Raw genomic sequence first — 12,501 nt, forward strand, 5'->3', positions numbered from 1 at the left:
CAACTCCCTTTTTACAGGCACTCCTGCACTGACACTTCCCCACCCAAATACAATGTCCCCCTCTCCATTTCAATGGCAGCCAAAGCAAGCAACAAAACAGAGGCTGACATCTGGCCCTCCATCAGGAAAGGAAATCATCCCTGCAGAAAAAAAAACACGCAACAACATAAAACAGGAACAAGAACGAGATGGAAATGTCAAAGTCAATTCGGGTCATGGCTTTTTGGGGTAGGTAGATTAGAATAAATATTTCCAAGACACTAGATATTGAATCTGATTTCCATGTTTTCTACAGTCCAAAATCTCCTTAATTTCAAAATGTTGCTCTCCTTCAATGAGAAGAGAGGCAGGTGGTGCAGGTAGAGGAACTCGCAGAGAGGAAGTGTTGACAAAAGGTTGACATGAAATACTGAGTAAACATGGTTAAGGTACTTAGGTAGTTCCAGTTGCACCCACACAGGGTTAATAATCTTTACAATAGGAAATGGACCGATGTATTTAGGACCCAGTTTTTTAGACTTCTGGGTGGTTTGGAGAAATTTGATAGACAAAAACACCCTATCTCCAACATTGTATTCCTTTGGTTTCATTCTCTTCCTGTTTTTTATGTGCTCAATAAGCAGCATCCAGCACCCGGTATGCCAAAGGCCATATTTTGCGGAGTTGGTCACACCATTCTGAGAGGGACAGGACTTGTGGCTTTTCTCGTGGTACCTCCAGAATAGGTACAAAATCATGGCCAAACACTACTTTAAATGGTGTAAAACCCATGCTGCTGTACACTGAGTTGTTGTAGGCCACTTCAGCATGAGGTAACAACTCAACCCATTTATCTTGCTGATAATTAATGAAACATTGGAAGTATTGTTCTAAAACAGAATTAGTCCTTTCATAAGCTCCGTTAGTTTGAAGATGGTGGGTGGAGCTTAGCCCCTGGGTGGAGCCAATCAACTTCAAAAACTCCTTCCAAAATAAGCAGTGGAATTGGACCCCCCTATCAGAGATAATACAGTCTGGTACACCATGCAGATGATATACATGTGTAATGAACAATTTAGCCAAGGATTTAGCCAATGGGATTTTGGAACAAGGAACAAAATGAACCTGTTTGGAAAACATGTCTGTAACAACCCAAATCACAGTATTCCCTTGACTCTCTGGTAATTCAACAATGAAATCCATAGGTATTTCTTTTCATGGAGCCTCCGGATGGGCCACGCCTTGGAGCAGGCCCTGGAGTTTCCCTTGTGGGCATTTTGCAGCAGCACATGTGGGGCAACTGGCCACATAAGACTCAATGTACTTCTTCAATGACGGCCACCAAAATTGCCTTTTAATGAGATGCAGAGTTTTCACAAATCCAAAATGGTCTACCATGCATGAATCATGGGCCTGTTGTAGAACCAAAGTCCTAATGGCAACAGGAACATACAATTTAGCTCCTATCCATGGTAGACCGTCTCTCATGGTACACTCATTTGAATGTTGTTTAAACCATTCATCAGACTCAAGGCCTTCCTTGAGTTTGAAGACAAGGTCTTTTGTGACCTCAAAATTAGAGCTGCTCTGGCTTCTGGTGACCACCGGAGCAGTGAGACTCTTTGCTGGGATGACTGGCTGAACCATGCTAAGCTTTGAGCTGTTGTATTGTGGGAGTCTGGATAGAGCATCTGCCAGTATATCCATGGGATATACTTTAAAGTGAAGTCGAACCTGTTGAAATGTTGTGCCCATCTCATCTGCTTAGGAGATAACTTCCGAGGGGTCTTTAACGCCTCCAAATTCTTGTGATCAGTCCATACTTCAAAGTTTAGCCCCCTCCAAGAAATGTTGCCAGATCATCAAAGCCAACCTGTCTGCAAAAGCCTTTTCCCATATAGCCCATCGTCTCTGCATCTCAGTAAACTTCTTAGAAGTGTAACCGCAAGGTTGCAGCTTCCCATCAGCATTTGTTTGTAGTAGTACTACACCAACTGCTACATTACTAGCATCAGCCTGGACAACAAATGGTGAATCCATCTCAGGGTGTTTCAAGACTCATTCAGCCTCAAAGAGCCTCTTTAGTTTCTCAAATGTGGCTTAGAACTCCATAGTCCAATTTAATGGCTTCCCTGGTCTAGGCTTGGCCTCCCCTCTTGACTTTAGGAGGTTCATAATGGGGAAGGCAATGCTGGTGAAGGAGGGAATAAATTGATGATAAAAATTCGCAAATTCCAAAAAACTTTGCAATTGTTTAGCGTGCGGGGGGGAGGGAGTGCCCTTTCAGTGACAGGTTGGATCTTTGCTGGGTCCATCTCGATGCCATCATGGGAGATGCGATACCCAAGGTAGTCAATTTTCTTTTGATGAAACTCACACTTAGACAGTTTAGCATACAGTTCCATTACACGGAGTTTTTTGAGGACTGAGCACAGTAATTTCATGTGTTCTTGACATGTTTCCATGTAAAAAAGGATGTCATCAAGATAGACCACCTTTGTACAGGTGTGCATGCAAAACCTCATTAATTAGTTGCATGAAGACAGCTGGTGCCCCCTGCAGACCAAATGGGAGTACCCGGAATTGAAAACAACCAAGAGGGCAGTTGAAAGCAATTTTCCATTCATCCCCCTCTTTAATTCTGACTATGTAATAGGCCTCTCGTAGGTCTAATTTTGTGAAAATCTTCCCTTTACCCAATTGGGCCAACATATCCTTCATTAAAGGTAGAGGGTAGAGGTTCTGAACACGGACTGCATTCAAATTATTGTAATTAACACATAGAGGAAAGGAGCCATCTTTCTTTTCTCTGAACAAAACTAGAGCAGCTACTTGAGGTTTAGCAGATTAAATGAATCCCCTTTGCAAATTTTTGTCAATAAACTTCCTTAACTCATCCATTTCACGAGGGGTCATTGAATAAATCTGAGGTTTTGGAAGTTTTACCCTGGGGAGAATATCAATGCTGCAATCAGTGGTATGGTGTGAGGGTAATTTATCAGATGATTTTTCACTGAAAACATCTTTTAAATGTTGCTTGCTTAATGTCAGGGCTGCTTCCCTGAGTAACCAAGAAAGAAACCACTCAACTCCATTTTGCAAAATTAAGAGTACTTTTACTGGTCATGAGTAGATAATAGCTAGGCAAAGCAAGATCTGAGGCAAAAGTGTTTGTAATCATAGATATCAATATGTGACCCAACCTCCTCCCCTTGGTAACCCCATCTCATAGTCCAATCACTACACCCCACAGGTGTCATGTGGGAGACATCTTCAAAAAGCATCATCAGGCTGATATGCCAGACAGTTGGCCTTGGCGGAAAATCTTCTATCTGCAGCATACACGTAGATGGTGAGAAGAACTCCCTTTTTACAGGCACTCCTGCACTCACACTTCCCCACCCAAATACAATGCCCTCTTCCCCATTTCAATGGCAACCGAAGGCAGCAAAACAGAGGCTGAGAGTTAGTTAATACAAATATCTGCACAATCTCTTTACCCTTACCTTAATCATACGTATTGTTTCTATAAATTAAAATGTCATTCTTCCATTACTGTAAATTTTAATATTTGAAATTTTGATTGTATGTTGTTTCTAAATTCTCATTACAGTATCAGTACTAAATTTACTCAGAATATTGAATTGATGACCAGTCACAAAATATGATTTAAAATATAATGAAGATCAGCTGGATTGGTTTAATTTGTTAATAAATTGAAGCAGGTTCAAACCTCCATATTTACCTTAACTGTATTTTCTTGAAGAAATAAGAAATGTGCCAATAAATCCTGTAAAAAGGTAAACTACTTAGATCTTATTCCCTGCATTTTTAATCAGAGAGTTTTAATAGAAGATGAACTTTTTTCATAAAGAGTGGATTATTAAGGTTAATTTGATACTTCAAAAATTGGGAGATATCTTGATTCATAAACATATTTGTTTATAACTATTATAGATAAATAGACCTTACTATGTAAGCTGCATAGAATTTGATGACTAAAGGATGATATAAATGAACACATATATTAAAGTACAAAAATAAAACCTCAGTAAAGAGGGATGGTAAACAACTCATGTGTATTAAGTTTCTCATTGAAGCTTTATTAGAAATTACACATCAATATCCATATACATTTTAAACATTGTTCAAATGGATTTTTAAATACAATTTATAACAGTTTTTCATAAAACAAACAGATTATTTAATTTCAAATACATTTATTTAATGCTTTCTGCTAATAAATACACCATTTACAGGCTTTCTGTACTGTATCCCTATTGGAAATATGCAAAGTTCCATTTCATTCAGTATGTTGTACTAGTTAATTCTAATCTTATATCTGTTAGCTGTCTTTCAACTTCTCTTGTGATATTTATCTCTGAACTTTGGAATCAGGCAAAAGAAACAAACCTTAATATATGTTTTATGACAGAGACAACCACTATTGTCTAGTGGTTAAGTAAAAGGGCTGTCAGAAAATGAGCATGGGTCCAGCCTGATCTAGTTCAACAAATTTCTCTTAGCTACTTCATAAAATGTTGGAAAGAAAATTAGACATGTATGCCCCATAGCCACCAAGTGTCAGGGGTAACTCAGTGCGCCACATTGTCAATCATTTTTTTAAACATAGTATCATATCCTAAAGTATGTAATCTAGAAAAGAAGTCACTGAAGCATATATTTTACTTTACAAGTTCAATAGATTTCCAAGGACATAATATTCTCTCAATTCTATGGGGTTTTAGTTTGCAAAATTGAAAAAGGTATAGTTGTTAACAAGAGAAAAAATTGTATCCCTAATCTATATTTCACTTTTAATGTTACACATCTTTTGAGCGATGTAAAAATTCTATAAAGTCCAGCTTCCTGGATCTTTTAAAATTAATTTTACCATTTAATGGTAAAAATATAATAGAATAGATGACACCACTAAATCTAATGGAAAATTATGAAAATGAACATTTTATTTTTTTTCTCATACCCAATTGATAACATAGGATAATGCAAACCTTAGTATTGATTAATAAAATTTATTATATCTAAAATTATTGATACTGTGATTTTTATTTTAGAACAATTATTGAATATTTTTAAAAAAGTTTCAGTCTTTCCTATGCTAAAGGCTAAATGTCTTTATTATTTTGTTTGTTTCTACTTGCTGGAAGTAATTATAACCATTGACAGCTATAGAGAAACACAAATTATTTTTAAAAAAATTGAGACCCATGAATTATTTATTATAAATACTTTTTCTTCTTCAATCAATCCAACATGCAGATTTTAGATACTGTATGGAATAGGACATTGAATAATCATATTGTCAGTGTTCCAAGTATCATGTAGAATTAAATCAGAGTCCAAGCCAAAATGATACTTTAAAGTTCCAATTTAATAGATCAGACATCTTTGCATTATGCTATGAAATCCCAATAATGGAAATTACATCAGAATCCCACCCAGTTAAAAGTTCATGTTATTGTCCCCATACCCATAATCCATCACATGGTCCAAACTTTTTCTTCCACGCTAGCAGACACGCCCAGCTGCTTCCAGTCAGGTGCACAGGTGCGGGGACAAAAGATGCCCTTGAGCTTCTAGAAAGGCATTTTTTATTTTGAAAACAACACATTCTACCCCTTGCTATTTCCTTCCCTTAATAAGAGTGTGGCAGGCCAAAGATTCTTAAAGGAACCACTGCAGGCCTGACATGTATTTTGTGTGCACATGGGAAAACTACACAATCAAAAATTTCAATAGATGTTAGACTATTTCTGATAGTAAATTATATGACATCTATACAGTATAGGAATCAGTAAACAATTAATATTGTATTAATATTGTTAACAAATATATGCTTTGCATGCCCTAAAGCTGTGTATTCTAGTATTCTAGTATATGCACACACACACACACACACAAACATACATACACACAGACAAACACACACACAAACACATATAAAATCATATATATATATATATATATATATATATATATATATATATATATATATATATATTCTGATAAATAAATAAAGGGAGACTAGTATAGATCTATTTCAAGCTATTTAGCTCTCATCAGCTAGCCATACCCTATTTTATATATATATGTGTGTGTGTGTGTGTGTGTGTGTGTGTTTGTCTGTGTGTATGTATGTTTGTGTGTGTGTGTGCATATACTAGAATACTAGAATACAAATATGGGAGGAAGATCACTACTTCCACTCTCTGTCCTTCGGCTCGTCACAAGAGACCATCCAGGCAGAAATCCAATATTTTTACTGTTGCCTTTTTGTTACATTTTGTTGTATTTGTGCTGATAAATACATAAAGGGAGACTAATATAGATCTATTTCAAGCTATTTAGCTCTCATCAGCTAGCCATATCCTTACTGGGATTTGAACCTGGGCTATATTACATACTAGGCAGACTTCTTAGCCATTAGGCAACAGGCTCTTATCAGCGAAGCCAGGGTGAAAAGTATCTATTAGATTTCTTTTACAACCCCCGGTATGCCCAAATATGGGAGGAAGATCACTACTTCCACTCTCTGTCCTTCGACTCGTCACAAGAGACCATCCAGGCAGAAACCCAATATTTTTGCTGTTGCCTTTATGTTACATTTTGTTGTATTTGTGCTGATAAATAAATAAAGGGAGACATATATATTTAGACATACATACATACATACATACATACATACATACATACATACATACATATATATATATATATATATATATATATATATAATATTCCTGATATAATATTATTCCTGATCAAATAATAACCTAGTTTGATACACAATTCAAATTGCTTTAAAATGCAGTGTCATGTGACTATAAAGTCTTGAAAGGGAAAGTTTGATGTCCTTGTTTCTCAAGCTGTAGATTAATGGATTCATCATGGGTGGAACAATGGAATACATTATTGTAATTATGAAATCAAGATCGGGTGTACTATCAGATATGTCTCTTAGATAAGCAAAACTAGCAGTGAATAAAAATATGAAGAAAACAATAATGTGTGGAAGGCAAGTAGAGAAGGCTTTTGTTCTTCCTTCAACTGAAGGAATTCTCAGAACGGCAGAGAAGACACGCACATAAGTCACAAGCACAAAAATAAAACAACCTACTGCTAATGCAGAACTGAAGATTATAACTCCTGTTTCAGATACATATAAGCCAGGACAGGCAATCTTAAGTAAATAGGGGATTTCACAGTAGAATTGATCAATAATATTAGAGCAGAAAGGTGTCATAAAAGTGACAGTACTGTGTAACGAAGCATTGAGAAGGCTGGCTGTCCATACCCCTCCAATCATTTTGGTACAGGCATTCCTGTTCATTATCATTTCATAATGTAAAGGGTTACAAATGGCAATATATCGATCATATGCCATCACAGTAAGGAGGTATACATCACAGGCCGTGAAGAAGAAGAAGAACATGACTTGGGCAACACATCCAGAATGAGAAATAGTCCTAACATTCATGAGAGAATTAAAAACAGCTTTTGGGACAATGACTGAAATGGACCCAATGTCTTGTATCGCTAAATTCAACAGGAAGAAGTACATGGGGGTGTGAAGGTGCTGGTCAAAAACAATAGCAGAGATAATGACAAGGTTCCCTGATAATGTCATCAAATAGAGTATCAGTAGTAAAGCCATGTGCATAATCTGTAGCTCCCAAATTTCTGAGAATTCTGACAAAATAAACTCAGATGTGTCATTATCCATTCTTAAAACCTTGTACCCTAGAAGAAAAAAGAAAAGAATTTTAAATATTGAAAGTATAAATAAGTGGATGGTTCACCATCGTGATCCACATTTATTCTTACAGATTCCATTCATGACACATTTTGCTCTAATGAATTTTCATTAGATTTTATATAATTTTCTTGCTATTTCCCCAAAAGTATTTTTAAATATCAAAAACAAAACAACCAGACTCAAATGCACAAGAGTATATTATAATTCAAATTTCAGTTACAAATAAACCAGGAATGCAATCTTAAGTAAATATGGGATTTCACAATTGAACTGATTGATGATGTTAGAGCAAAAAGGAACAGTGAATGTTACAGTAGTGTCTAAAATGGCATTGTGAAAGCTGGCAAAATTCACCATAAAGAAGCATCAGGTAGTTTAAAGATCATGACTAAAGACAACAGCCAAGTCTTAAGGCATTATTATGTTTATTGAACTGGGAAATATTCGAGAATACATTTTAAAATTTAAGGTATTTCTTCAGTACTCATGTGTGAGGTCCAATTAGATTCAAAATTTGGGTGTCTTTGTTGAGATGGTCAAAGGACTCAGATGGAAGTATCCAAGTTCCTTCCACTTGGAATTATTAAGGTACTAGATCCAAAGTATGCATGAGAGAATAGACTTTCCATAAGCAGAAGGTTTATAATCAGTTAAAAAAAATCAATGATAAATCAATGGTTTAGAAACAGAATAAAAATGCCTTTTGAGAGAAGATTCATCTTGAACATTAAGAAAGGTTATAAGGACATGTTAACAATTAAAATGAGGGCATAAAGGCAAGTAAACTAACAGAGATTACACAAGGATTATATAAAACTCCAAACACAGCTGATACTTAGTCATTGACTTCAGTGGATTACATTCAATCAAGACAATGGAATAAGACAAGACCCCCCCTCCTCCCCATGTGCATCTTGCTTGCTTGCTTCCTTCCCATCCCTGGCAATTTTAAAATAATTTTAGGTGTTATTATTTATTATTTTAAGGTTTCATGTTGGCTTATTTTTCTTGTAAGCCAATACAATAAAATTTTCTAGAAAAGATGGGCAGTAAATAAATTTAATAATTGTATACAAATAAAAGACAAAAGAAGCTTTTGCTGAATAAGTTCAAAATCAAATAAGAAATGACTCACCATCTTTAGCCATCTTGATCTATTTTTTACAGCTATTTGTGAGATTTACTGAACGTTGTGAACTACTGCTGTTATTTTATCCAAGCACATTTCCCCATAGATTTTTTTTACAAAACTGTCTCCTTTGGGAGTAGACTGTAGAATTCTTTTTTTTCACTCTTTAGATTATTTCCCTAGAATTGGTATTGTTTTAATTGAGATGAGGAGAAGTAACTTGCAGGGTCAATAATATGAAAGGTTATATCAAACTAGTTGAACACTAACTATAACACTGTACATTTTCATGTTATGGAAATCTAAAACGCTTCTACTCCGAATAATTTTGTTGCTATTTGTGCAGGATATTTATCAGGTGTCCTTAGAAATAAGGTCCTATTTAAAAATAATAATAATGACAGAGAATGATGATATAAGGATTTTTTTAAGGTTACTGCTGTATATGTAATGCCTAAAAATATTTCCCAGTCCTCTTCAAACAAATTTCCTATATTATCCTAAAGATAATAGGTTTACTGTATAAAAGCTGTATGTAGCTATTTTTTGGAGAAATGAGAAAATTAGAACATTAATCATGCATATTAAATTGAAATATTGTTTGTTTGTTTGTAAGCAAAGTGAAGTGAAGTAATATTCAGATTTTTCCCTTTATTTTACAAGATACAGTTTGCAATGTTTGTGCTATCTGCTACAAAATGGCATGAAATTGTGTTGCCATTTCCCCATTCTTATCTAAAAATATTATTTTATAATTTACCTATAAAATAAATGGAAGAATAAACATTTATCTACTTCGATAAAGTTTAGAGGCTGATCATGTGTTATCAAGTTTGCATTCACTCTTAGCAAACACATAGATTTTCTCTAGGATGATCAATCAGTTCTTAACATAGTCCTTCAGATCTCAGACGTTAATGAATCTATTCATCTCTTTCAGCTCTTTCTAATCATCCCATTCTTTTTTCTTTCAGTTTTTCTCAGTCTTATAAATTTGTTCAGAACTCTATGACTTTGCATAAATGCTCAAAATATGAGAATATAAACCTGGTCATTTTATACCTCAACTGAGAACTAATTAATTATTCATTTTTTGCTTTCCTAGCTATTCATTTTGTTTACAGAATTCTTCTCCAAGAAAAATGCCAATACTCTTGTCCTGCTTCTGTCAAATGTAAGTTTGTTACATCAAGTTCACTAAGGAAAACAAATGTCTGCACATTTCTGATGTTTGCAGATGTAGACACATTTGCCATCCATATATCTTTTTCATTGCTTCTTAGAAATTGCTAGTTCACATAATATTTCTTGATTTCTGCTTCCTATAAAGGTAGTCCTCGACTTACAACCATTCATTTAATATTCTTTCAAAATTACAACAGCACTTTTTTTGTACTTACAACCATTACAGCATCCCATGATCATGAGATCATGAGATCAAAATTTGGACACTTAGCAGCTTGCATATGTTTATCATAGTTGCACTATCCCCAGGTCATGTGAAAACCATTTGCAATCTTAGAGAAAGCGAAGTCAAAGGGAAGGGGCATATTTCTTCAATAAATGCATTAATCACCTTATAACCAATGTTCCCTCTAATTTTTTTTCAGTGTGAGCAGAAAAGTATAGCGTTTGAGCGGCACATTTTCATGCCTGAGCACCTGGATTTTTTTCACAGATTTTATCTAAGACAACAATGAAATCATATTATTTGAAACTCAAAGTTATGTTTATTCAAGGTACCAGCTTAATTAAAAGTGTTATATAATATCAATATCACTTAACAATGGTCCTGCTTAGCAACCAAAATGTTGGCTCAGGAACTCTGGCATTGAAGTGCGCAAGTCTTAAAGCTGTCAGGTTACAAGATCCTTGCACCTTTAACCCTTTAGAAAAAAAACCCAGAGGTGTTCAAACTTGACAGCTTTAAGACTTGTGTGCTCTACTGTCTTTTGCTCCACTTTTTCATTCTCTATTTTTAGTTGTTGCTCTAAGCTTAAAATAGAACCCAAAGAAGAAACAATTGTGATTTCACATTGATGCAGTTCCCGTGTTAGTTGGGTAACCTCAAGCCTCATTCTTTCCAATTCTCTGCTATGACTTTGCTCTTTGTGGGATAGCGCTTCCTTCAGCTGGGCAAATTTGCAAGTCAACATTTATTTATTTTTTGTAATAAATCATGGAGCATATTACTAATCTCTTTGTAACATAATTTCCTCCTGTTACCTTCTAAGGAATCCCATACTGTAGCAGTGTTTCAGAAATCCATTGCCTTATGTTTCAGTTAAAACAGTCCTGTCTGAAGTTGGAGTATTAATCAGGAATCCTTGTATTCAACCAAATAACATCTAATTGATGATTTCCTGTATTTTCTTTGAAACCAGCCAACAACAATGTACAAATATGATCAAGTAAGGCTGCTTTTAGAAAATAGTTTGAATTGCTAAAGATCTGCAGGTTAGGGTACAAATTCCACAAAACAAGAACAACCTCCTAAAGCCATTCATAACAAACATCAGCATCTCTTACAAAGTTGGAATGATGGGTCTAATCATCAAGTAGAAACCTGTCAACCCTAAAAGTCCCAATATAGATCAAACAAAGGATGGCATCTTAAGATAATACTCTCAACTCCTCCAGATTTTATACATTATTCCTAGAGGACCATCATCCATCTTGGATGGGGATAAATATTTGATATGGGCTGCAAGAGAATGTAAGACACTATGCTTAGATTGCCACATGCAACTTTATTTTTTTTCAGGTCCCAGTGAGCTTTTATTGAGCCAATTCTCTTAAAAATAAGTCAAGATTTTATAATTCAGTACTTTTGACAATAGGTTCACAGCCTCCCTTTATAGACTCATGTACATATGCTGTGCCAAAATCTTAGCTCTGCTGGACATTTGCCAATTCCAAACAAAAAATAATCCCCTCCCAACCCACCCCTTGTTGACAAATTCTAGCCCTCACTGTTCGTATTGGACATGGCCTGAACTGAACCAAGGATCAATGAAATACAACATTGCTTGAACTGAATGAAAAAAGTATGTTCCCCAAATTTTCCAGTTTCAAGAAAGGGAAAATTGACTTATTTTCTTCCAGACATTGCCACCCCCACATCTTGGTTAAAATACAGCAAGGCTGTATCTTTGTGTTATCCTCCCTTCCCCCACCCTCTCCCCCCGCCCCCTTGCACAGGACTCCAGAATGTTGCCTGAGGAGTAGGGTTGCAGCAGGGAGATTCCTCTCTGGTTGCTCCAACCTCCCCTCCCCCCGAACCAACTTTAAATGGACAATTTCAGTTCAATTTACATGAAACAGTCACTTTAGTCACCTCCTCCGCCGTGCTTTTGAGGAGTCATCGGGGCTTTTTTTCCTGCTCCCGCCCCTCCGCCGCCTTCCTACTGGCTCCCGTAGCCTCAAGGCTCCTCAAAGCCACAGCGTCGGGCAGCAAATCTGATGGTGCTGTTAGAGGAGGAGGAGGCAGCAGCAGTTAGTCCGGTGGTGGCGGGGGCTTTGGGGCCTTCACAATTACCGTCAGTTGCCCGGTGCTCATCAAAACAAGTCCAGGGCCAGTTGGCCACCGCCTGCAAAGGACCTCCTCTCCAGCTTC

The 12,501-nt window shown here is 36.1% G+C and overlaps 1 protein-coding gene across 1 annotated transcript; it reads right to left on the reverse strand.

Annotated features, from left to right (window-relative positions):
- Positions 1-6,790: 6,790 nt before the first annotated feature.
- LOC116521455 (putative olfactory receptor 14L1) lies at positions 6,791-7,723 on the reverse strand. The gene has a single exon (XM_032236125.1). The coding sequence runs from the start codon at positions 7,721-7,723 to the stop codon at positions 6,791-6,793; it is 933 nt and encodes a 310-aa protein (XP_032092016.1).
- Between the last annotated feature and the right edge of the window lie 4,778 nt (positions 7,724-12,501).

Source organism: Thamnophis elegans, chromosome Z, assembly GCF_009769535.1.
Source record: "Thamnophis elegans isolate rThaEle1 chromosome Z, rThaEle1.pri, whole genome shotgun sequence".
In the NCBI taxonomy this organism is placed as follows: domain Eukaryota; kingdom Metazoa; phylum Chordata; class Lepidosauria; order Squamata; family Colubridae; genus Thamnophis; species Thamnophis elegans.

Coding starts and splice junctions, on each gene's coding strand:
- LOC116521455 (XM_032236125.1), bottom strand. CDS start 7,723: ATGGATAATGACACATCTGAGTTTATTTTGTCAGAATTCTCAGAAATT.